This window comes from Balaenoptera borealis (assembly GCF_965194805.1).
Source record: "Balaenoptera borealis genome assembly, chromosome: X".
Taxonomy (NCBI): Eukaryota; Metazoa; Chordata; class Mammalia; order Artiodactyla; family Balaenopteridae; genus Balaenoptera; species Balaenoptera borealis.
The window spans coordinates 87,197,820-87,224,771 of record NC_138881.1 but is presented as its reverse complement, the minus strand read 5'-3'; the positions used below and the strand labels follow the sequence as shown (position 1 = coordinate 87,224,771).

General features: G+C 38.3%; 1 protein-coding gene and 1 long non-coding RNA gene across 3 annotated transcripts in view; one reads left to right on the top strand and one right to left on the bottom strand.

Annotated features, from left to right (window-relative positions):
- Window positions 1–26,952, top strand: part of LOC309620825 — a 266,826-nt gene that overhangs the window by 125,471 nt on the left and 114,403 nt on the right. The window lies entirely within an intron of this gene.
- ARMCX3 (armadillo repeat containing X-linked 3) lies at window positions 20,611–25,393 on the bottom strand. Of its 2 annotated transcripts, XM_082377399.1 has the most exons (5): window positions 25,233–25,393; window positions 24,624–24,703; window positions 24,276–24,336; window positions 23,940–24,010; window positions 20,611–23,669 (listed from the first exon to the last, which is right to left on the bottom strand). In XM_082377399.1, exon 5 carries the CDS (start codon window positions 23,518–23,520, stop codon window positions 22,381–22,383), a length of 1,140 nt encoding a protein of 379 aa, XP_082233525.1. In that variant the 5' UTR covers window positions 23,521–23,669; window positions 23,940–24,010; window positions 24,276–24,336; window positions 24,624–24,703; window positions 25,233–25,393; the 3' UTR covers window positions 20,611–22,380. The 2 variants fall into 2 exon arrangements, with proteins under 2 accessions (XP_082233525.1, XP_082233526.1); XM_082377400.1 differs by lacking the exon at window positions 23,940–24,010.

Here is a 26,952-nt window from a genome sequence, read left to right as displayed (position 1 = left end):
AAAAAAGTTTGGGAAGACCCTGAACCCCAAGCTGAAGATTGAAATATGATCCTGTCATTTTCTGGGAGTTACTGGGCATTTTTGGCAAAAGGAAAAGTAATCTGGTGGCAATGTGCAAAATGGATTGGAGCTGGGATGGGGTTAGGTGTAGAGACATTTGTTAGGAAATTATAAACCAAGCATGAGATGATGAAGAGTGAAGTAGGGCGATGGCTATAGGAAATGTTAGGGAATGATGATAAGAGATGCTTACCAAAAAAAGTACCAAAATCTGCTATCTTGGCTATAGGTCAACAGAGAGGAAGGATTGTACGATCTTCTGCAGGTTCTGACAGAGAAAGCCCTCTTTCTTGGGCAGTTCTGGCAACCAAGCAATGCCAAAGTGAGTTACCATTTTTTTCTTTCCATTTTTTTTTCTTTTTTTTGAGTCACCATTTATAATGACAAGAAAGAGCAGTGCTACAAAAAGAATGACTCTTGGTGCAAAGTGATTTTTCCCCCCCTCAGGCTAGAGGTCTAGGTCCTCCTTTGTTTAGAAGAGGGGCAGTGGTGAGGCCTTTATGGGAACCCCACCCCCACCTCTGAGTTCACTTAAGAGCAGGAAAATCTTCCTTCCTCTGCTCCCTGGCCCAGTGAAGCCATGAAAGAAGAAAATGGGAGAAGTTGCAGAGATTTTCCAAACCCAGCCTGCTCTCCTGACACCTCTCATGAAATCTTCATTTTGGTGCAAGTGTATGGTAGGCTGTGGCAGAAATAGAGACAGGGACTCCTGGGAGGGGGGCACATAGAAAACGGACACTTTGGCCTAATATACTGGCACAACTTATCTGGAAGGCAATTTGGCAATCTATATAAGAAGCTTTAAAGGTGCACCTGCCTTTCAGCCAAGCATTGCACTTGTAGGATATTTTTCCCTACGGAAATAATCAAATAATTGTATACAGAGGAATATCAAAGGTATTCAATTGAGCAGTGTTTCTAAGAGAGAAAAAGAAGCAACTTAAATATCTAACACTATGGAATTGGCTAAATAATAGGTGGTATGTCCACACAGTAAAATAGTATGCAACTGTTAAAAACTGTGATGTACTTTTATATTATTGGCATGAAAAGACATTCACCATATGTAAGAGTCTGTGGCATCAGTCAAAAAAAGGCTCCTGCAATTGAAAGTCAGTGAAAATTCTTTCAGATGTTTATTATGTCATCTCAGTGTATTTTTACACAGAATTGGAATCATATTGTACATCAATGGTTCTCAATGTGTAGTTCACAGACCACTACAGGTCCCTGAAACTGTAAGGTCAAAATTATTTTCAAAATAAAGCAATGGTTGGTAAAACTGCTGGTGCTTCAGCATAGATCAAGGCAGTATCCCCAAACTGTACTAGTAGTGATTGAATTCTTTACAGCCACACACTCAACAAATTTTTGTAATCCAGTTTCATTTCTAAATGTCTTTAATGGAGTCCTTATTTATAATAAAATTATATTTTTATTAAATCTTGATGTTTGAGTGCATATCTTTTTAAAATTCTGTGTAACACGAAGTGTGCACAAAGCACTTCTCCTGCATAGCTTAATACAGTGGTTGTCTCGAAGGAAAATGTTTGCACAATCATTTGCGTTGTGCACTGCATTAGCTGCTTTTGACATGGAACACAATTTTTACTTGAAAGAATGACTGGCAGAAAGACTGTGGTTTTTCAGACTTGAGTATTGGGCAGACATTTTCTTGAAAATTAATGAGGTGAACCTTCAAGAAAAACAACTGACTGTATTTGCCACCAACAATAAAATTTGAGCTTTCAAGCAAAATTAGAATTTTGGAAAGCTTGTATCCACAGCCATAGGCTTGACAGCTCGTAATATTTAAGGATTTTCTGAAGAGATCAGTGGTGATAATAATGAAGGTGAAATCCTTTTTTCTGTTTCTCCTTTTAGGAGAGAAATGATGGAGGACTCTGGGGCCTAATGTTGATCTTACTCAGTTTTACTGTGACCATTGTAACCCATATGACATCAAACCCATGGTCATTTAATAAAGAATATCATTGCTCTGGTAACGAGGTGACCCTGGGTGAGGCTAGACCCAAGACTGTTTGAACCCTTAATAAGGAGAATCTGAAAAGATGTCAATCCTGGAACAGCAATGTCTTCTTCTGGATGAAGTAGAGATGGTATCTGAGCTCATATACTGAAGATGGATGCATTAATGTCTCTTGGCTTGATCCCAGATATGAAGGTAATCCAACCAGCTTCCTTTGCTCTGATTAGCAGTGGAAATTTCCATCGCCTTCAGATGGAACCTATTCCCATGCAGAGACATGTAGTCTGGTCTTATGAATGAGCTAAGAATCACACAATAGGCAAATATTTCATTTCCTAAAGTCTAGGTTTTTGCGTCTTAAATCACATCGCATGAGAACGATCAACAGCATAGTCCAGGTGGTGCTGAGATTTAAAAAGGTAGTTCTTTGGAAAGATTTGACCTAGTAAAATTATGACAATAGGCACCAGGAATTGAGCACCAGCTATATAGTGTTCTATTATTACTTAAGCATGATTGTTGAAACATTCCTTAGACATTCTGTAGTACTATAGTTTTTACCTTCTACATTGTGTGTTCAGGGCATGGTTGAAGTGGGGGCAATTCTCACAACCATGTTTGCACTGAATAGTCCTGCCTTCCTTGCTTTAATTTATTGGTCTGGGTAAACAACTGGATCGAAAGTTATCATGGTTTTTAAAATTATTTTTAAAGAATATCAACTGATAAATGCAAGAATTGAGAATACAGGGCTGTCATTTTAGTGGTAGAGCACAAGGATGAAGTGATACAAACTCCTGCTCTTGGAGTCCCTGAGCTGCACTTGTTTCCATCCTTTATCAGGCCAGATATTCAACTTTTCCATTACTTGTAAGATCTATCACAACATCTTTCCTTAAATTTCCTTGTTGTGCTTAAACAAAAGTCTACAGACTAAGAGTAAGACCAGAAGTGGGTAGTAAGCAATAGAGTCTCAAGAAAACGTGAGGTATTTGGGTTGAGGTGGGCAAAATGCAAATAAGAATTTTTTCCACAGTCTGGGTTTGGAAACTAATAGCCTACAATTAACTGAGTGTCCTTTCCCACTGACAATGGGTTCTAGGTGACAAGGTTGTTCCTCCCATAGAATGATTTCATGGAGAAGAGGATTTGGGTGAGATCAGATGTTTGTTTCTAAAATCATTGAGCAAATTCCAGTGAAAACAATGAGTAGACTAAATTATGAAATACCTGATTCAATGTAAAAGATAAAATAAAGCAATTACGAAATCCTACTGCATGAATCTTTCTCCACTTAAAGCTGTCAGAGACAACTTGAAGAATGAGTTTAGAAACTGGCCTTTTCCATTACTTAATTGTTATATCAGTTGAATGCACCATTTTATCAGATTTCTTTAGTAAAATGGGAACACTGGTAACTCAAGAAGGTGATCTGGGAAATTCTGAGCCTTTCTAGGCCTTTTTAAAATAGTTACCACTGTGCCCTGCTTATAAGGAAAATAAATAGCAATTTGCCTCCTGCCTTAACTGAGAGTCATACTTTCAAATGTGAAAACACCTTAGGTCTGAGGGTGATATTGCATTATCAGAACAAAAAAGAAAAGAATTATAGATTTTGAGTGTGCCTAAGAACATAAGTTTATATCAGTCCAAATTAATCACAATTGGGACTCTCATCTATTCTTAATATAATTGATTAACTCTAGAGTTAAGTTAGATATGAATGATAAAATTGCAAGAGTGACCACTAAAATAATAGTGTAAAATGTCCAATGCATTAAAGGGAAAAATGCACTAAGAAGAATAATTTAATCCAAAAGAAGGTGAGAAATGAGAAAAGTGAAACCTTAAAAGAGCAAGAAAGAGAGAAAGCACAGAACTCACATGTATTAGTAATCATAATAAGAAAAAATGGGCTAAACTTACTAGTTAAAAGATTTTGTCAGATTTAAAAAATCAAGCTACATGATAAAGAATAAGCATGCAGAAACTTTGAAAGTAAAAGTCAGAAAAATATACCATGTAAACACTAACCAAAAGGAAGTTGGAAGAGCCAAATTAATGAGACAAAAATAGGTTTTAAGACAGAAGGCATTATTAAAGATAAAAAATATGTGAATGGTTAAACAAACCATGGTATATCCATACCATGGAATATTACTTGGCTATAAAAAGGAATGAACTATTATTGATACACAAAACAACTTGAGTGGATCTCAAGGGCATTGTACTGAGTGGGGGGAAAAAAGCCAATCTCAAAAAAAAAAAACACATACTCTATGATTCAATTTATATAACATTCTTAAAATGAAAAAAAGTATAGAAATGAAGAATAGGGAGTTAGGGATGGTGAGGGGGAGAGTGTGTGTGACTAGAAAGAGATAACACAAAGGAGATCTTTGCGTTGTTGGAAGAGTTTAGAATCTTGGTTGCCATGGTGAAAGAAAATGGCATAGAGCTAGACACACATATTGTACCAATGTCAGTTTCCTAATTTTAATATCACTCTATAGTTATGTAAGATGTAACCATTGGGGAAAACTGTGTGAAAGGTACAGAAAAATTCTCTGCATTATCCTTGCAACTTCCTGTAAATCTATAATTATTTCAAAGTAAGATTTTTTAACTGATGATAAATGGTTCAATTCACCAAAATAAATAACAATTCTAAGTGTGTAGGCATTTAATAAAGTAACCTCAAAATATGTAAAGAAAAAAAGAAATGAAAACATCAACGATCACATGGGATAATTCAACACACTTTTCTAAAATATTTAAAGGACAAGTATTTGCTAAAAATGGTAAAGTTATAGGATAGAGAACAATACAATCAACAAGCTGATTTAATGAAAATAAACAGAATCCTGCACCCAATAATAGGAGAATACATTTTCTTCTCAAGCATACACAGGACTTTTACAATAATTGATCACATAGTTGGCCATAAATCAAGTCTCAACAAATTTCTGAGAATCAGTTTCATAAAGTTCACCTTATCTGACCAAAATGCAATTCGAATAGAAATCAATAATAAAAAGACAACATTTTAAAAATCCATGTGCTTGGAAATTTTAAAACATATTTCTAAATAATCAATGGGTTAAAAAGGAAGCATAGTGGAAATTTTAAAATACTGAGAACTGAATAATAATAAGAATGCTAAAGATCAAAATTTGTGAGATTCAGTAAAAACGGTATTTCAAGGGAACTTTATGGCCTTAAATCTTTATGTTATACGATACGTCCAGAATAGGTGAATCTATAGAGACAAAAAGTAGAATCATGGTGGACAAGTGCTGGAGGGGCAGTGGAGGAGAGATGAAGAGTGACAGCTAAAGGGTACAGGGTTTCATTTTGGAGTGATAAAAATGTTTTAAAATTGACTGTGGTGATGGTTGTACAACTCTGTGAATATACTTAAAACACATTGAATTGTACACTTTAAATAGGTGAATTTAGTATGTGAATTATCTCTCAATAAAGTTATTTTTTTAAATCTTATGTTAGACTAGAAAAAAAGGCTAAACATTGATAAGCTAAGCATCCAAATTAAGAAGTTAGAAAAAGACCAACAGAATAAAGACAGAAGACTGAAAAAGACAAGAGCAGCAATAGATGAAATAGAAAGTAAAAATACATTAGACAATATCAACAAAGCCAAAACCTGGTCCTGTGAATGGTATAATAAAAAAAAGCAAACCTTTGGTGAGACTAATCAAGGAAAAAAAGGTGTTAAGAAAGAATATTAGCAATGAACAAGAGGACATAATAATAAGTAAGCAAATATTTTTAAAGATAAAAGAATATTATGATTAACTTTATGCAATGAATTTGAAAATGTGGATGAAATGTTTGAATCCCTTGAAGAATAGAACTTACCAAAACTGACTCAAAAAGATACAGAAACTCTAAAGGGTCCTATAATCACTGAGGAAATTAAATCAGTAGTTTAAAAGTCCCTCTGCTCCCCAAAATAGGCCCAGATGGAATTGATAATTCCAATCTCGTACAAACTCTTCCAGAGAACAGAAATAAGTAATACTATCCAATGCATTTTATGAGACTAGTACTAACCTGTATATCAAAACCAAAGTTAGTATGAAAAAGGAAAACTATACATGTCTTACCTATAAACATAAATGTAAAATTTTTAAACAAAATACCAGCAAGTGGAATCCAGTTATGTATAAAAAATTTTTTCATGATCAACTTGGAATGCAAAATTGGCTTAACATGAAAAATAGCTATCAAAGCTTGATTGACACATTCTAACATATATATATATGAAGTATTAAGACTCTAAAAGAGCTATGCCAATTTTGAAAAATACGGATAAAGAGGGGAGACTGATTCTACCAAATAGTAAGATATACTACAAAATTATATCATTAGTCAAGATAACAATAGGCTATGCTGCAGTAACAAATGAACCCCCAAATCTCAGTGAATACACAAAGGTTTATTTCTTGTTTACATAAAATTTAATGCCGGTTGGGCAGCTCTCAGTCTTCCACGCTGTTACTCTTCCATCTTGTGGTTTCTTCTATCTCGTGGCTCCTCCATCTCAAATGTGGCCTCTTATACAGGATTTTAAACTACCTTGGGCCAGAAGTAATTCACATTACTTTTGCTTATAGTACCTTGTCCAGATCTAGTCATATGGCCTCAATTATTATAAATGCAAGGCAGGCAGGAGAGTAGGAAAAAACAAAGATCATTTGGTGAGTACTAGCTGTCCCTGCCATATCATAGTAATAAAAGAAATATGTAAGAGATAAACAGATAAATGTAAAAGCTTAGAGACAGACTTAAGTAAATATAAAAACTTAATATACTATAAAATTGGCACTACAAATCAATGGAAAAGGATGGACTGTTTAGTATATGGTATTGGGAAGACTGGCTCTCGATTTGGAGAAAAATAAAACTGGACCCCTGCCTAACACCAAATATAAATCTGGACTCTGGAGGATGAAAGACCTAAATATGAAAGTTAAAATTATGAAGTTAATAGAAGATAATATAGGAGAATATCTTTGTGGCCTAGAATTGGACAAAAATTTCTTAAACAAAACCTCAGAAATACATACCATATGGCAAAAAAGATTAATAGATTTTGTTATATAAAAATCAGAATTTCTATTCAATAAAGGACGCCATGAACAAAGTTAATAGATGACAGACAGAAAAAAAGATATTTGCAATATTTTAAACTAACAAAGGATTAATATCTAGCATATGCACAGTACTCTTCAAATCCAAGAGAAAAAGACAGAGACACACCACCCTAAATTGGCAAAATATATGAAAAGTACACCTAGAGAAGAGGAAAACCAAAATGCTTAAAAATACATGGAGAGGGCTTCCCTGGTGGTGCAGCGGTTGAGAATCTGCCTGCCAATGCAGGGGACACGGGTTCGAGTCCTGGTCTGGGAAGATCCCACATGCCGCAGAGCAACTAGACCCGTGAGCCACAACTGCTGAGCCTGCGCGTCTGGAGCTTGTGCTCCGCAACAAGAGAGGCCGCGACAGTGAGAGGCCCGCGCACCGCGATGAAGAGTGGCCCCCGCTTGCCGCAACTAGAGAAAGCCCTTGCACAGAAACGAAGACCCAACACAGCCAGAAATAAAAAATATATAAATTAAAAAAAAATACATGGAGATGTTCAAACTCATTATTAATCAGATAATTGCTAATTAAAATATAATTATAAATACAGGTTTCCCCCACTGGCCAAAAGTAGAGTGTTTCATAAGCAGAAATGGTCTAAAGTGAAGAAACAATTACCTTAGGACACATCTTGCTAACGGATGCACAAAATAAATCAAGATAAAACACAGATGCTCACAGACACAGTTCAAAGCTATGGTAGCTTGATACTGAGTGTAGTTCCGGGAGAAGGAGCTTGATGGTGCTACTCCTGCTGCTCTGGGTGCACGCTGCCTCTATAATGGCTTGTTGCAAAACAAACCCTGAACTGCTATTTTCACTTTTCTCCATTTTTCATAAGAGCAAAATCCTCTTCAGATTTCTTTCTGTTAGCAGAAAGAGCTACTAAGGTTAACTCTTTCGTAAAAGTGAACTTTCAAAAAGCGGAGGATACCTGTACACTTACAACCTATTTGGCCAGCAATTCAAAAGATGGGAAATGCCAAGTGTTAGTAAGGGTGCAAGGATATAGGAACTCTTACACATACAGGCAGCTAATTAGATTTTAGACTGTCGCTGCTATTCCAAAAAGCAATCTGACAGTATTTAATCACATTAATTATATATGTACCCTATGACCTAACAATTCCATTTTTATATTCCAGAACACTTCTCACACAGGTCCATAAGGGGACATATATGAGGACATTCATCTCAGTGTTTGGGGTAGTAAGGAGTTGGAAGCAGTCTAGATTCTATTCCTAGGAAAATGAAGAAGTAAATTAGAGTGGATGAACACTTTGGTACATCATGCAAAAGCTGGAAACTACAGATTAGATGTACCCAGAGTAACATGTAACATAAAAAAAAATACTGCTGAGTGGGAAAAGAAAAACAAAATAAGAACCACAGCAACATACCACTATCTAAATTAAAAATTCATGCATACTAAATAACGTAAGTTCTAAAAGAACTCAGACAAACAAGAATATACACATCAAATATATTAGAACGGTTGCCTGTTGGGAGGAAGATGGAAGTGAGGAATAGAGATGAAAGAAACAAAGCAGTAAATGAATGAATAAAGAAAAGGGTTTTTAAAAACTTATTTATATATTTATTAAAATAAGCAGAATAGATCTTGTTGCAAAAAGCCTTTCAAAGAGGAAAAGGTTTTGATTAGACCTATGCAAATGGTATGATATGAAGGAAGGAATCTGATTAGTGTAATCATCATCTGAGGTCCAAAAAAAAAAAAAAAGGAAGGAAAGAAAGCCATCAATGTCATAGTAGCATAAAAGGGTAAAACTGTTACAACAAAAGACTTAAAAAAGTATGATTTTAAAAGCAAAAATAATTTTTTTCCCACAAAAGAGTCTCAAGTTAATGTTTCAGTTCAGCAGGGAGGTTCTGCTGTCCATCCATTCAGCTGGTGGATGGGAAAAGAGAGAGCACAGGTCAAGCATGGATAGGTTTTACGTGGAAAAATCCGGAGGTGACTTACATCACTTCTGCCACAATTCTTTGGCCCAGAATCAGACTTATGGCTGCACTCAATCAAAAGGGACACTTACCATTGTCATCTAGCTGGATACCCAGGAGGAAGCGGACAACATGAATATTGGGGAGCATTAACAGCCTCTGCCACAATAGGCAAGAGCTTTGTGGAAGGAATTATAAAATGTTATTAAAAGACATTAATCATCCAGGATGCTGGTCTCAGTAGCTGCTTTTTCTGACTCTGGGTAACAGTTTTCAAATGTTTTCAGCCCCATCGATATCTTTCACAAGACTAGCCTGATCCTCAGGCCCCCTCCCTCCACCTTCAATCCCCTGGGGCAGTAACATCTTCCATCTCCCCTGCAACCATATCCATATACCAAAATGGAGCAGGGGATTGGGGTTAGAGAGCGGGCAGGAAGTCAGTAGTAGAGACAGAGAGTAAACATGAGATTTGTACTTACTTCCTCGTATTTTCTAGTACTATTGCAGCCCTTAAAAATAAGCATCAGCATGCAATCATTTTTTACCATCAGAAAAAAAGGCAATGAAATTACTTTCACTGAAAAAGTAACAAGGAATCAATTCGAGGAAAAATATATCGTAAAAAATATTTCCAACTTAAGAAGGAAGCTTTGCTTCATGCAAGTGCCTTAGTCCAATTAAGTTTTACGATTGTACTGTTTTTCTACATATGAAGTGTTATAAACATGCTTAACGTATGTTTTTCTAAGATTTTTTTAATGTTGACCATTTTTAAGGTCTTTATTGAATTTGTTACAATATTGCTTTCATTCTACGTTTTGGTTTTTTGGCCACAAGGCATGTGGGATCTTAGCTCCCCAACCAGGGATTGAACCCGCACCCCCTGCATTGGAAGGCGAAGTCTTTAACCACTGGACCACCAGGGAAGTCCCCCACATGCTTAAAGTATTTGATAAGTTTTTAGACTGAATCCTTCTGAACAGTGAGATTCAACTGAACGAAGGGAAGAGCTGTGAGGCCGAGGCAGCTGAGAGTGTAAGGGTTGCAAAGATGGTCTGATTCTCCCTGTCCTGTCAAGATGGGCATAAGGTGCTGTCTCCCAACCCCTTTCCCATATTCCACAGCCTCTCATTCTTTGCACCTGACTCTGTTGCTCACTTCAAAAATATACACTAACAGGTGACCAAGGTGGTAACCTGGGTAAATGCCTTTGGCCCCTTCCATCCCTCTCCCAAATTCCCATAAAGATAACTCAGCCTCAACATAGATGGGAGCACTGTTCCCACCAATGGAAAACAGAATGGGATCGCTCTCTCCTAGACCCCTGCACCTGAGGGTTTCCATGTAGCCTAGAGAAGTGATTGCTGTGGGGAGAGCCCCCCAGACACACTTGTTCTCTCCCTGAGTAGAAGCCTCCCTGAACCGTGTCTACTACCTCCCACCTAGCCTGAGGAGTGCAGTCTGGTAGGCCTCTCATTCCCAAACTCCAGGGAACCCAGGAGGAGCCTAGACTTGTAGCAGGGTTGCTGCCTGCCATTCCACATCCTCCCTGGTGGCCCCTCAGCCAGGCTTAGGCCAGTGTCCAAGGAACTCTTACCCACTGACCATACTGCTAAACCTAGACCAGGTGTCCTCTGGCCAAGTCTAGAAATACCTAAAATATATGTAAAGTTGTGTGTTAGGAATGAAAGGAGGGTGTATGTGGATTTTTCAGGAGAGAGAAGCTATAATTACCAACAGATTCTTATTAGGAAGTGTGACCCTCAAATAATCACCGGCCCAGAAGATCTATGTTTATATTTGTTCTAAATAGGATAATCTTTATTTTCTTTTAATAATGAAATTAATACAATCATTGTAAAATATTCAAACAATGTAGAAATGTATTCATTTATCCATTTAGTAAGTCTTTATTGAGTGCCTATGCAAGGTACTGAGAATACAATGGTGAGAAAAACAAACTAAGTCTTTGCATTCATGAAGCTCACAGACTAGTGGGGGATATACATTAATCAAATAATCACACAAGTGCATGTATAATTATAATTCCATATAAGTACAAAGAAACAATGGGACACCGGTATATAAGAATATACATCAAAGCTCTCTGAAGGGGGTAGAAAAGGGACAGAAAAATTTCCCCAAGGAGTAAAATTTGAGCTAAAATAAGGAAAAGTGTAGTTAACTAGGCAAAGAAGAAAATGTAAATTAAATGTCTTGTAATCTTACTGCTACAGAATGCCATTCTAATACACTGTGGTATATCCTTCCAGCTTGTTTACTATCCATATACAAATATGCATGTGTGTATATATGTATGTATGTATATGTAACTGGAATAAATCTCAGTCCACAAATTCAAGTGTGTAAGACATCCAACTTTTATTTTCCATAGCAATACTCACAATTTTCATTTTGTCTTCTCATTCCATGGGGGTGACTGAAATAGTATCAGTTCAAGATCTACTGTTTTCTCCATGCTGTGTCTAAGTTCAAGGATGCTTATGGAGTGCCTTAGAGTTCTTAGAAGGAAGGAGTCCATGTGGTTCTAGTATTATTCTACATAATTCACCACTTCCATTCCCTCCTTGTGGCCCCTTCAGACAAGATGGCTCTCTATTTGCTTCTGTGTCTTCCTTGAATGATCAAGACTTTCTCTGCTGCTTCCCTGCCATTGCCATTCTGGGATACAGAAAGCTTGGTAAGACCCTATACTGTTTGGCTGGAAGAAATATAAAACAGCATTCCCCCAAGATATCTCTTAAGAGGCATCACATAAGTCACCTACACAATCCAATCCAACAAACCTATATGAGGAACTTCCAGTCAATAGCATGCTGAACTGACTCGGAACTGACCCCTTCCACTTAAAACTCACAGAAATTATAGAATATGAACCCCCTCTAAAAGTAGTAATATAGTCAAGCTCATAATCATGAAATGGAAATCCCCAAGGAACAAAGAAGGAACTTACAGCAGTGAGCAAGAGATAAAGACGAACAGATGGATATTGGCTTTAAGGGCTGGGGAACAGGGTTTTAATCCCACATGGCCACAGGAGGCAATGCCTCTAGTCAGTGGAAGATGGGAGGCTGGTACTGAGCTCCTGTCTAAATCCAGATCTCACAGAAGCACAACCAGTACCTAAAATGATGACTAGAAAACCTTTTCTCACAGCAAAGATATATAACAAGAAAGCTTGTCTTTTATGTGAGGTTATGGGTGGATAAAGAGATCCCTGAGAGCAATCAGAACCCAGGCCAGCTCCACCCATAGGTGTAGGGTTGAGTTCACAGTTCCTACATGTTAGTGAACACAAACTACATAAAAATTAATCTGGAACTGGTTAAAGTTGTATGACTCTAGCAGAGGTAAACTCAAACCCAAGGAGATAATTAAGACATTTAAAGATATATCTCAAAAAATAATCACCCAGAATGCAGCATAAAAAGATAAAGTGGTGCAAAATATGCATGAGAAGCTAGAAGACATGGCAGAAAGAATGAAAAATATCAAAATACGCTTGGAAGAAGTTCCATAAAAAAAGACTAGAGAGAATAAGCAAAAGGTAATATTTGAAGAGATTGTGGCACAGAATTTTCAACAACTGAAGCAAGACATGAATCCTTATATGGAACACACTGACTCTTGAGCAGGTTGAATACAAATAAAACCATAACTAGACACATCTTAGTGTAGAGCATCAACTATACCTAGCATACTTTCATGTGTTTGGGCTTTGGGAAATGACAAAGCCCTTCCATAAACCTTTCCTGAAGAAAGGAATGGGGAAAATGGAAAAGTAAGAAATACTGTGGGAGAGAAAAACAAGAATATAAGTTTATATCTAAAACATAATATCATATACGCATACACATAAATATTTGAGAGAGTACATGGAAATGTTCATGTAGTTTTTGGTGTCTGTCACCCCATCCCTTAGTAAATTACTGTATATTTTTTTCTTTCTGACTATTCAGAGGTTTCCCTCAGAGACATAAGTAGGATGAGCCCATTGGGAAATGGTATCAGCTGTTGGTCAAGCCACAGTCTCTACACAGCTTATTTGCCTGCACCCTGTTTTCTCTTGGACACTAAATTCTGAGCATAGCTTTTTAAAGCTACAACTAAGGTAATCAACGTACAATACAATACAATAATGATAGCTGGAGCACTGTGTTAATGAGATACATTGCAAATCTGGAAGAGGTAAGAGAGACAGAATGAGAAAACAAATGAATTATGGGTAAGAGTCTAAAGATACTTTCTAAAAAATCTTTAATCTACCACTTAGGTAGGCATCACTAGGTATGTCTAAGAAACAATGTTTGAAGAAAATGCACATATAGTGAAGAATAAATGCAGAATCATAAAATTATTTCAATCAAATCCCAGTCCTGCCTCCAAGGGATATCTCCCAGAAGACCTTCCTTGGAGTTTCTATTCTCCAAATTTCTCCAGTCCCTTGTATTACTTCCACAGATGACTATTCATATTCACGTCTGTGCACTTCAAAACTTATATTATCTCCCACTGAAATAGAACTACTTAAGGAGTCAGGTATAATATTTAGCAAAATAAGTAATAAGAGCACTGAAAGGAATACAACTAAAGCAGAAAAAAATAATTTCTGGGATTGAAAAACATGATTTTCAAATTTAAAAACTCAGATTAAATATAATAGAAAATACATTCTAAAAAGGAGAGAATTTATAGGCACATCCTCTTACCTTAACAAAATAAAATTAGAAATAAATAATAAAATATCACCATTAAACGTAACTGCCTGACAATATAGCACTGTTCTCCATAATAACCCCTGGGTCAAAGAGGAAATTAAAAGTAAAATTGCAAGCTATAAGGAAAGCAAAGAAAAAGAGAATACATCATATCAAAGCTTATGGGGCATGGCTAAAGCTGTATTCAGAGAAAAATAAATAATCTTAATTACCATTATTATTCAAGAAGGCCATAAATAAAATAAGCCCTATTCTTGAAGCATTAGAAAGGCACAATAGAACAAATCCAAAGATAGAAGAAATTAGTAAAGTTAAAGTTAAAAATAATGACCAGAAAAAACATTGTAGAAATGATAAATAAAAGCCTGGTTCTTTGAAAAGACCAATAAAATAAACACACTCTTCATAAGTAAAACTAAGTAATAATGGAAGAAAAGCAAAAGTATACAAATTATGAATAATAAAGGATTTCACTACAAAAATAGATGTGATTAAAAGTTATAATTTTACATATACATCTTTGACATCAAATTTAAAGGTCTAAAGGTAATGGATGATTTCCCAGTAGAATAGAAGTTACCAACATTAACCCAAGAAATAGAAAATTTGAGTAGACAAATTACAAGAGATAAGATTGGAAATGTGACTGTAGACCTACCACTAAAAAAGGAATCAGGATCAAATGGTTTTGCAGTTCAGTTCTATCTAACATTTAAAGAGGAGATAATACCAATATTATTTACATTCTACCAGAAAAGAGGAAAAAAATTGAAAGTTCACTAATGAATTTTATAAAGCTAGCAAACTTAAGACCAAAACCTGCTAAAGGTAGTACATAAAAGGTAACTATAAACAAATATTAATAATAAATATAAAAATCAAAATAAAACATTAACAAACTATAAAACTTATAAACAAACAGAACTCAGAAGTTTGGCAATAAAAAGCTCTACTATGACCTAGTAGGATTAGAAAAAAATCAGCAGCTACTTCTAATGGGTACCAACAAGAATAGAAGGGAATAACTTAAATATTGAAAGTGCTTTTTACCAACAGTCAACAGCAATCCTCATTCTAACCATGAAATGCCAAAGTCATTTCCACTAAAACCAGGAACAAGTCAAGGTCATCCACAATCTCCATTTTTATTCAGTAGTATTTTGGGTGATTCTAGTTATTGCAACAAGATAAGAAAATAAATAATTAGTGTAAAACTGGGAAAAGTTAAAAGCAATTTCTATTTACAATTGATATGACTGTATTTGTCTAAAACACAGAGGACTATTTAAAAATCACAAAGTCAATAAGCAAAATAGAAGAGGTGGTGAGGCAAAGATAAACACAAAAAAATCAATAGCTTTCCTCTATTCTAGCAAGTTTTTAGGAAGTATTGCACTCTAGAGACCATGTGCTAACATTATTTTCTTATTTCTTTTGCTTAAAAGGATATATATTACTAATGAAAGGAGTATCCTCTATCAAACTCATCCACAGAATGTTTTAATCAATTGCTACTTCAACCAATTGTTTCAGTGTCAATGTGTCACTGATGTTTATTTCAGTTTTTTCATTATATTATTTTCTCTATTTGTACACAAGTGTCTTTTATAAATTTAAATCTGTATCTCTTCCAGTTTTTTGATAAGAATATTACTTTATCTTGTAAGTGTCCACCAAAATGTCTTAATTCATAGTGCTCAAGCCTTCTAGATCTAACAGTTCATTCCATGTTTCAAAAAGATCGGTTTCTTATCTTCGGTTCCAAGGCACATGTGACAATATGTAACAACTCTCCTGCTTGGAAGACTGAGTTAGCTAGCGGATTTTCAAACTCTCAAATACACCGATTAGCTTGTTCATTGTCAATGCTTTGAGTGAAGTGTTGTCACACTCGTGTAAGTCACTTGCTAGACTACTTTTTACAAATTGTGGCATTTTCATAGCCCATAGTGCACTGTATATACCCTTTGGTGTTTCAAATTTCTTCATAATAGACCCATAAACAATTAATTACTAGTGTCACAACCCAATACTATTCATTCCAACTTTAATAAAACAGGTTCTGTGATATAGGACTTCACCAACAGTCTTCAGTGCATCATGCCTCAAAGATAGCAAAAAGAGCAATAATGTTTCCATTTATAGAGAAGAATAACATGTGGTAAATAACCTATAACTAATAATCTCTAAAAAGTTCTGTCAAAAAGTGGTGAAAAGGACGGCATATTCAATGTCTGGGTATGGGAAAAAGAAATAAAATTACATCTCTACTTCATACCACATACAAAATTATATACCAGAAGGATTAAACACACCCACATACAAATAGCTATTTTTAAAAGCTTGAAGAAAATATTAAAAATTACTGTAAACTCTTGGGGTAGGAAAAGCTTGCCTCAGCATGTCCAGAATCCTAGAAGCCATAAAGGGAAAGGCTGAATTATATGACTACCTAAATATGTAGCTCTTCTACAGAAAAAGACACCATGAACAAAGTTAAATGAGGTAGGATATGCATGGAAATATACACATGATGTATTTTAAGTGAAATAAAAGTTGCAGAACAGAACAATATATGGACTGTGATTTCATTTTCCGATAAAAATATGAATATGTGTATCATTTATGTTTAAATACACATAAAACGCATTCATAGTAGGTAACTGTAAAAATGGGTGAGAAAAGGGCAGTTTTATGTTTTAATTTATATTTTATCTGTTTTAGTTTTTAATAGAACTGCTATGGTTTAAGAAAATACAATAAAGAAGATTAAAATAGAGTTCATTATGAAAAATAATCTCTCAGAGTGGTGTTAATTCCCAAATCTGTCTCAGAGTGGTAGTCAAATGCCCAGGTGGATGCATAATCCTGTCCACCAATGCAGAAGCTATAATATGGCCTTCTTCCCCAGAAACTAATTTTTCCCCTTTCTAAGTTAAAACAAATATATCTGGGACTTCTATTGATAGTTTTAAAATAGCTGAAAAACAATTCCAGAGTGTTACTAACATCTTAATATTTCCCCAATTATAGTCATTTCCACCTAAACACGTGTGATGATATATGTATGACATATATTTATAGACATTCACAAGTTATGACATTCATAACATAAAGATTTAACTTTTATATCGGAAGAAAATCAACCACAATTTAATGGAATTATAAGCGACATGGTGCAATTTAACACTTCCAATTCTGGCTATAGATTACACAGACCAGCATAACAAGAGCTGATGATTGATGATGTTAAATAATAAGTGATTACAAAGAATCATTCCCCAAATCAGCTTAAATGGATTTAAAATTTAGAAAATATTTTAAATATTGTTTGTTTTATTTGGTCTTGCCTAGATTCCATCCTTTCTAATATCAAAAAGAGAATCCAATTTAATTCATTTTAAATGATGGAAGAAGGTAAAAATAAAAAGTTTTCTTTTATTGATCCATTTCATTATGTCAGGGTTTTCATTACAGCTTATTGAAAGAAAGCCACAAAAATTAGCAAGATTATAGTTAAACCACATTTTAGCGAAGACTGAAATAGAAATGGAAAAAAAACTAAAGAGATGACAATTCATTTTGCTTGAGATTCAAAAAAAAATCAATAACAAGTTATCATTACTCATCAAAACAATTCCAGAAAAGAAAGATACTAATCAACATGTAGGAGAGAATGCATTGCAAATACTACAGTTCTCTCCTGTTGTAAAAGTATACATCTCTCAAACTCTGTATGAAAGCTAATTGATAATATATCTTAAAAGTCATAAAACTACCATCAACTGATGATCCACCTCTGGCAAAGGGGTATCTAGGCAGACAAAATTTTTAATTGTGTCCAGGGAGATAGATGCTCTAGCTCCTGAATACAAATATTTGATTTCAGCCACAAGTCAATCTCCATAGCAGACGTGGATGCACCTGGTTCTTCTACTTTGACAGCACTAATTTCTACCTAAGAGAGCTTGCCCTGATTCCTTGAGCACTAAATAAACAACCTTCTGATGATAATTTGGTTTCTGATGCACATTGACCTTAGGGACAGAATGTTCTGAGCAGCCAACACTAAGAATCTGATCTACTTGGTAATTACATTTCTTATAGTAACATAGACTGTCATTCTGTTATTTTATTTTCAAAAAGAAATTCCACCCCATTTAATAACATGTTATGCCCATGTGCAAACTTAGAAAAATGCTCAATAAACAGAAGGCTCTAATGCCCAAACAAAGATGCTTGTATTACACTTACTCTTTCACTTTTTAAAATGTAAATGGTCAACAGGGCCAAAGAGTTACACTTAGCCCACTGCCAGTGCTGGATTGAATTCCATTGACATGAACCTGTTAGGATAAAGTTACCCATCCAATAAGGTTTCTTTCCCACCCCCTACCTTCTCCCTCCACTCAGGCTTACCCCCAAACCCAACATTGCCCGAGCCCTTAACACAGGCCTGAGAGGGACCCAATGGAGAGGGGAAAGCATGGAGATACACATCTCTGAAAGTAAATATGTGTTATCCTGCTTGACACCACACCTCAGGGCAGAGCAAACCAGGGGTCATTACCCTAGTCTTCTGCACCCCGAGATGGCAGCACGATAGTTCTGGTTTAAAGGCAAGGAAGAGCCACAGTTTAAACAGAGAAATCAGAAAAAAACGTTCAACCTGGGATGTGATGTAAAATGAATGTAAAAAGATAGCATTGAAAATAGTCATAATCACTCTTCAAAAAAACCATTCTCAAGGGAATTTAGCAGAGAAATTAACCAAACAGAGGCATAAACACAAAATTTGCCTGAACCACATCAATTTGCTAAACCTACACTTAGAATCTCTTTTGAAACAAGGCAAGTAAAATATGAATTTAAAAATAGAAAACCAGCTTCCTGAGCCTTGAAATATTATGCTTTGGGTGGCAATTTATAAGAGAACTCTACTCCATCTTTGTAAAATTCCCTTTGAACACATTTGACTGGGATAGACCCACTTAAATTCCTAAAACCATTAGATGAGAGAAAAACCAAAATAGCAGAATATCCTCTGAGTTTCTAATTTCCTCGGTTACCCAGAAGTTGCCATCCTCTCTAAAGAGAGGACACTGCCCCCTCCTTGCCCCGATGAGCTGCCACAATCACAGAACTGTGCCCTTCCCAAAATGTTTGAGAGTGGCAGCCTCCGATGTGAAAGCATGAGGACATCTGCGTGTGGCTGGGCCGGCCCTGTGGCCTCCCTGGACCAGGCAGTCACATATCTGTCTCACACAGCACTTACCAAAGTCTGGGTGATTCCGTGCCAAACAATACCAGGTGTGGGACATCAAAATTACATGCAGTGCACATAGGGCTGTGCCACGTTAAGACTGGTGCCTTCTCAGTCTCTGTTCAACAAAGGTCCAAAAAATCTTGGCATCCAGCCACACCCAGGTCACCGTATTACCACAGCAATGACAATTATTATTCTGTATCAAATGCCCACCGGTGCATGACCTGGTGTCACGGGAATTAAGCGGTCACCCACAAAAGACACAGAAGCACAAAGAGACTACTGCCAATGGTCTCTCAGAAGGAGGAAATAAAAAGACAAGTGCGAGGGAGGGAGAGGGAAGAAGAATGGGAAGGGATGAGAAAAGAGACCTGCAGGAGCAGATGGACACTGGTCAGACCTGTGCCCCTGCTGCACGGTGGCTTTTTATTACGCAAGTTGACCTCATTTTTCACCCCATGTAGAAAAGTCACTCAGCACCCCAAGTTCAACATGGCTTGATCTGAATATTTTTTAGATGTTCAAGATACAGATCCGGGTCAGGGGACAAGTTTGTTCTTGTTGTCTCTATTTTCTTAAGTATCTCCAATGAATAATTTTTAGTAGAAAAATAGAAAAATTTTAAATCAGGCTCTGAAAATTCATCTACAGTATCATCCAATTTGATGTATAGAATATATAGGTATATGGATAGTACAAGTGTCTGGAAGGGTATCCACAGGTGCAATTCTATGCTTCTCTCCCCAGCTGCCACAGTCCCTTACCCAGTTCTTTCTGCAGCCCTCCACTCTTACTCTCTGCACCTTCTCTCTGGGGATCACATCCACTCCAATGTCCTCAATTACCATTCATCCTCCGGTGGCCCCCAAATCTGTATCTATAGCCTAGTCTTCTCTGAGCGCCAGATCAATACATTCAAGTGACAATAGGGTGTATCCATCTGGATGTCACACAGTTACCTCAAACTCAACTTATTTTAAATGGATTAGGCTTCCCCTCCCAAATCTTTTTCTCCTTCCTAATAATAGAGCAAGAAAAATGTTAGTTCCCTTTACCCTCATCCCATCCTTAAAACTGATGTCAAATTAGCCCCCACGTGTTCATGATTCAATAGGGTCACCATACCCAACAACTTTAAGCTAACCAGTCCTTGGTCCTTTTGTCTACTATAGGCAACATTAGAGTAAGTATATGGAAGCCTGGGGCTAAAACCAGATCATAACTGAACAGAGATTTTACCCTTTCCTGGCTTCATGTATAAAGCAGGATAACATCTCCAAACTGACTGGGAATATGTTGTGAGGGCGGGTGAGATCATGTCTGATGAAACACTTTGTGTCCTTAGAAATAAGAAAACCCTATTTCTTTGAGAAATTATTGTAACAGTTGCCTTGCAGGAATGACATCACTCTACACAGTGGTCACTTAATAAGTGCTAAACTTTATTGTTGTTATTATTTATTAAATGATGCTGACACGTGGCAGAATGCCCCCAGCGAAACAAAGGTCAACCAAAAAAGCTATCAACCTTGAATTCCAGGGAATTAAGCGTGCTCACTTTTCTTAATTAACTGCTATGTGCCAGAACATTCTAAGTATTTCCCATGTATTACTTCATTTAATCCTCACAACGAGCCCCATCTTCAGCACTCATCTATTATTTCAGAGAGAAAACTTCAACCCACCTCATGTTTAATCTAAACATTTTTTCCACTCAGTACATGCTCCAATCAATCACCTGCTCCATTCCCAACACTTTTCTTTTTCAAAAATTTTTGAAAAAATCAGTATTTGTTTTAGATAAATAAGAACACATAGATGAATAAAAAGTAAAAAGTTAAAGATTACTCTATCCTTCCACCCAAAGATAACCACTGTTACTATTTGGGTGTCTGTAATTCCAGAGTTTTTAGTGTCTACTTAAACGTCTTATATTCTCAAAAAAATGGAATCATACTATGAATACTGCTATCTAATCTACCTTTCTCACTTAACAATGCATGATGAATATCGTTCCCTGGCAATATGGATTGCAAGTGACATATTTATCTTATACCGTGTGAATAGTCCTTAATTTATTTAACCAATCCAGTGTGCTAAATTGTTTAAGTTGTTTCCAGTTTTTACTATTTCACACATTGCTGGGATGAACAGCCTTGTACATACAGTTTTTGGCCAATGAATCAATTATTTCCTTAGGACAAAGGGTTTACCTATTTTAAGGCTTATGATATGTATTACAAAATGGCCCTCCACAAACCTTGTGCCAGTGTAAGCTCATTCCTGCCACCAGGGTTTGAAAGGATCCATTTTGCCACACCCTCAAGCACACTGCACAGTGGGTGAGAGAGGAACTTTTATATGAATTCCAATTATTCTTTCTAGTCAAAATTATTTACTGGCTCTCAGCGTTCAGTGGGATAATATTCAAACAGTTCTCCACAAACTGGCTTCAGCCAGCTTTCCAAATTTATTTAGTTCCCATCCTTACACTCTCCACTCTAAGCAGACTAGTCTCCCGCTTACTGTCACAAGAAGAGTTCCTGCCTCCATGCCTTTCTCACACCAGTCCCCCGTCACTCCCATCATACGGAATGCCTTAACTACCTATCCCATAGAGGACTCATTTTAAATGGCCACTTCCTCCATAAATCTGTAGCTGACTATTGTATCCCACAGAAACCTTTGCTTCCTCTGTGCTCTGAACGCACATATTTGACAATGAATATATGCTTGAGATATTCTGTTATCTTTTTGTTTGTATGTTTCTTATCTCTCCAACTAGATTATAAACCAAAAGACAAGGATGGTTTCTTTTTCTTCTTTCTTTTTTTTTCCAGCATTAACACACAACTTTATTGATGATACACAAATTAAGTCAATGCCCATGACAGGAGGGAGCTTATTTATGATGAATTGGTTCACTGTCACTTATGCAGAAGAAATAGTAAAAATATTTCAATCTAGGCAGTGAGATAAAAAGCAACAAACTTGTTTTCAGAACAGGTAGTGATATTCATTCATCCAGCTTAGACCTGAAGACCAACTCAGATAAATATCAGCGTTGATGATACAATATGATATTCATTACTCAAAATTGGCAGCTGAAAGGATTCCTTTACCATATAAACAAGGTGGAGAAAAGGAATAGTTTACAGTGTGTGTTGCTTCTAAACTACAAAATCAAGAAGTTATTCCTGGCTCTTTGGGAACATATGCTCAGCCAGTTTGGCCATGAATTTTCCAACTTTTACTTTCACCAAAAAATCATGATGGCTTTCTATCCCCAGAATCTTATCAGCACACACTTGAAATTCTTTTAAAAAGAAAAAAAGTGAACCTTCGCTGAATTGATTCTGAGTAGGTTCATTTTCCTCCCATTTAAAATTGTCATTTATGTTCTCAAATATGACCAGAAGTTTAAGAATCACCTCTTTGTTCTCCTTCTTATTAAACAGGGAACCCAGTGAAGATGGTACTTGGGCCCTGAGCAGTTCTCTAGTCATGGCTGGATTTTCAGCCAAATTCAAAAGGAGTTTCAAAACCTGAAATTTGGTTTCTTCATTTCCTGCTGAAAATAAACGAAAAAAGTCTGAAATGGAATTAGCAAGCATGTGCTGATACTCATTAGTAACAGTCATGTTCGTAAGCAATCTTAGTCCCGCCAGCTGCACAGATGAGTTCAAGCGAGAAGTGATTGTGTCATCACACACTTGATTCATGTATATCTTAAGCCTGCGCTGATTTTCAGCATTCACACTCAAGTTATTTAGGACAATTAAAGCCTTTTCCTTAACTATGGGATCCCGAGTATTGAGAATCTTTGCAACAATTGGGAGACCACCCAGATCACGAATAATATCTCTGTTAAATGCGTAAGCAGCATTGTTACCCAGGGCAATTAAAGCTGCTTCGAGAATATAAGGCTTTTCAGACATCTCAACCAAGCAAAGAACTTTTTGCAACTCTTGAGGGGACAAAATAGTATCATCTGAATTGGGGGAAGCCCTTTTCTGCACGGCCCGACGAGCCCGGGTAGCCCTGGCCCTTGCCCTGGCCCTAGCTCTGGTCCCAGCCTCAGTCCCAATCCGGGCCCAAGGTGGGTACCATACTATACCTTTGTTCTCACTGTTGTCATCATCATCATCAGACCAGTCATTGTACCTGGCCCCAGGACAGTCCCCAACATCATCCACGTCCCCAGATCCGCCCTCAGCCATTTTCTCCTTGTTCTGTTTTCTTCCCCTGGTCAGTCTATAAATGCAATAGCAGGCGCCAGCCCCAATCACCAGTCCTGCAGTCACCCAGCCTACTTTCCTGGCGTAGCCCATGCAATCGTCCCTGACGATATCAGGGACCAAGGAACAGAGCAGTCACAGGCTGGGGGAGGAGGGCTATGGGCCTGGCCTGGGTGCCGGCCTTTGGAGGATGATTGTCTTCAGCCACTTCAAGGCCACAACAGCTGATTCTGGAGGTGGACCTAGCGGGTGGAGGAAGGAAAAGGGGTTTGAGTTTCTCTTCTCCTTGTGTTGTCCCATGCAGACAGTTGCACAGAGGGATAAGTAAATGAGTTCTTGGCAGGAAGTGTAGATTGTTAACAAACTCTTTCCTCCTCATTTCACTCTCCCCCTACCCTCCGCAGTCCACCCCCTCCCCAAGCCTAGATAAAGGCAACGGAGCCCATAGTCTCTGCTGGGCCCTCAGCCACCCCAACCTCGGGTGTTCCCAGGGAGTGGCACCTTGCACTAACCTCCTTCAGACAGGCAGTTTGCCCCTTCTTCCCTCCCCTGGAGGTGTGCCACGCCTAACAACCCTTGCAATCTGCAGAGAGACCAGAGGCAGTGAGAACTGAAGCCTTGATGGATTGACTGTACATTCGTTGCTTTCCTGATTCACCTATATAGGTTGTCAGATTTTTTTTAAAAAAACCTCTCTATGCCATCCAAAACATGCACGTGCCTGCCCCTTCCCTAGCCTGAAATGGGAGGGATGTTAGGGAAATAAGGTAGGATAGGGTGAGCCTGTCCAACCGCGGGCGATTTCCAACCCCTCCCCCATTCCAAGCAGCCCCCACGCCCACACCGACCTCTACTGATCTGAGGAAACTTCCTCCCTCGCTTCAAGTGGTGCCACCTGCTACAGCAGACCTGCAGGATGACAGATCGAAAACATGGGGACTAAATGCTGTTGAGAGAAGAGGATTATGAACAAACTATCTGATAGGTTTCCCTTCTGTCATTCTCCCCCACCCCACCCCCCGCGACACACGCGCGCGCGCACACACACACACACACACACACACCGCACGCCATTTCGCCACAGTCCCAGGAGTGCAAGAAACACACTCAGACTCAGACCCAACCTAGATTATTGCCATCTCTGGTTTCTCCCCACCCCCACCACCGCCCCTGTTAGGGTCCCCATTTGGTCTTACCCTCAAATCGACCTTCACCGATCGGGGTTAATTTCCTTCCTCTTCTCTAGCCTGGCGTAGTGCCGCAACCTACGGAAAGACTGGCAACCCGGGAGAGGCTCGGACCCACAAGACACAGAGCCATGGTCAGGAAGACACAGTCACAGTCAGAAAGACGGGAAACAGCCGCTACCGAGTGCTTGGTGGACGGACCGGTCCCCAGAACAGAAAACTCTTTCCTAATTCGGAGGCCTGGTTGTCAAAGGTTTCCCACCCCTATGACCCCTCTCGGGGCTCTGCTGACACATCACGTTGCACACCCCCCTCCCCATGTCCAGCCTTTCCCCGCCGGCACTGTCCTGGAGTACTGGGGGCAAACACCCAGGCCGCAGCTCCCTTTCCAGATTATGGCCTCGGTTCCACCAGATTCCCACCTCCTAATCTCTGAGCTCCTCCCCAAACACCCCGCTGCTCACCATTTCGCAGCAACGAAATGGGCTGCGGGCGGGACAGATGTCTTGGAAAGCCGGCGGCGAGTGGGAGAGACGACGGAGGCGCCCCAGGACCCGCGACGGTCTCCGCCCTGCGCCCTCGGCCACCCCCACCTTCTGGAATCTCCCAGGCACTGACCTGCAGGGATCCGGGACAATTTCCTTCTCCTCCTCCTCCTTCTTGCCTCTGCTGCAGGCCCGCTCGCCCTCAGGGCAATGGGGAGCTGGTACTCAGACGGGAACAACGACCAGAACAAGAAGGACTTCTGCACACGTCAGCTCTTGGTCACGTGAGAGCTACGTCATCCACCAACTCGGGTCCCCAATTTCCCCTCCCACCAGCAGTGCGGCAGAAGAGGGCCCGCCCCCCTCCATTCCCTCCCCCATATCAGGCCTTGTTACTCTTTCTTCTTTGCTAATCCCATCTCCCTGTAGTTGTGTTTGCCTTCCTCTGATTACCAGAAAGGGACAGCATCTTCCCCTGGGGTTACTGGCCACTTGTACTTTTTGAAAAATTGCCTCTTCCTTCCCTAGGCTCCTGGGGCAGCAACCTCTCCTTCCACCTCCCCACCTCCCAGCTACAAATGTCTACCGTTTCCTCTGAAATCTAGTCCCAGATCTGAAAAGAAAAAGCCATCAGAAAAGGAGACCTGGAGTGAGTGTGGTTTTTTCTTTCTTAATGCTTTTTTGTTCTTTCAGTTCTGCCCTCTCCCACCCCCAGCCTACATTCTTTTTGTGAGAAAAGAATTGCTGTAAAGCTATTTTCATTTGAGAAAAAAAAAAAAAGAGTGGGAGTTGGAGAGTGATGTTGGGTGATGGCCTCCAAAAGTCCCACATTTTCTCACTTGCAGGGAGTGTTACACACTTCACTCAAAGCAATCTTAATGTCTTCTGGGGCCTAGCACATAACACAATCCTGAATGAGCTCATCACTGTGTCTGAGGATACATAAATCTTCTGACTAGGCCAGTCTTCTAAACAGGAGACTTTCACTCCCATCAGTTAGCAAGGAAGAGGCATGGAGACCTCAGAAGACAGTGACACAGAAAAGGTTGAGTAGAAATCACAACTATGTCGTGGATGTCCATCAGATAGAGAGGCACGCACACTGACAAAGTGAGTGGCAGACAAAGAACATTACAAAATATACAAATAGTATCATCTTTAAATGAAATAGGTGTTAGAGGAACACTGAGACCAAGACAAAATTTGCTGAACTCGGAATCTAGCAATTAGTGTGAAACCTTTTCACTGACTGCTTTGATGAACTCAATGACTCACCTGTCAGCAATGAGCAAACTATTTAAGAGTGGGAAAAATAATAAAATAATGTCAGAACACGGGGTCTACAGTGGGATATGCCCTAATATTTAAGATATAAGTTTATTATCTGAGTATAAATTTTAAGATCCACAGACCATATGGGAGTAAATCAAGAGTCTGGGAAGTTTGGGAACAGGCAAAACTCCAGGGAAATTCATATCGATGTAACTTCTGGAAGACAGTACTAGGATATGACTAAAATTTTTTTTTCTTCCAGTTTTATGAGATATAATTGATATACAACACTGTGTACGTTTAAGGTGAACAGGATATGACTGAAATTTAGTAAGCAGAAACCAAATCAACTATATGATTCTGTGTTTGGAGAAGGATCATGTGCAGCGAGGGGGCTTCTTTAAGCACAGGAATATATGAAAAGGAGAGTCAGAGGAAAGTGTTGATAGTTCCCACCCAAGCACTGTCTGGAGGAGAGGGAGTCTTGGCGAAGATGAATGGAAAAAATAGCTTTCTTTGGCAGAGCCATCCCCGTGATGCGTAAGTGTACTTCAAGTTTCTTAGCTGAGAGACACTTCTTA

What these genes read in the sequence shown, in the direction of transcription:
- ARMCX3 (XM_082377399.1), bottom strand. Translation starts at nt 23,520, where the DNA reads ATGGGCTACGCCAGGAAAGTAGGCTGGGTGACTGCAGGACTGGTGATT.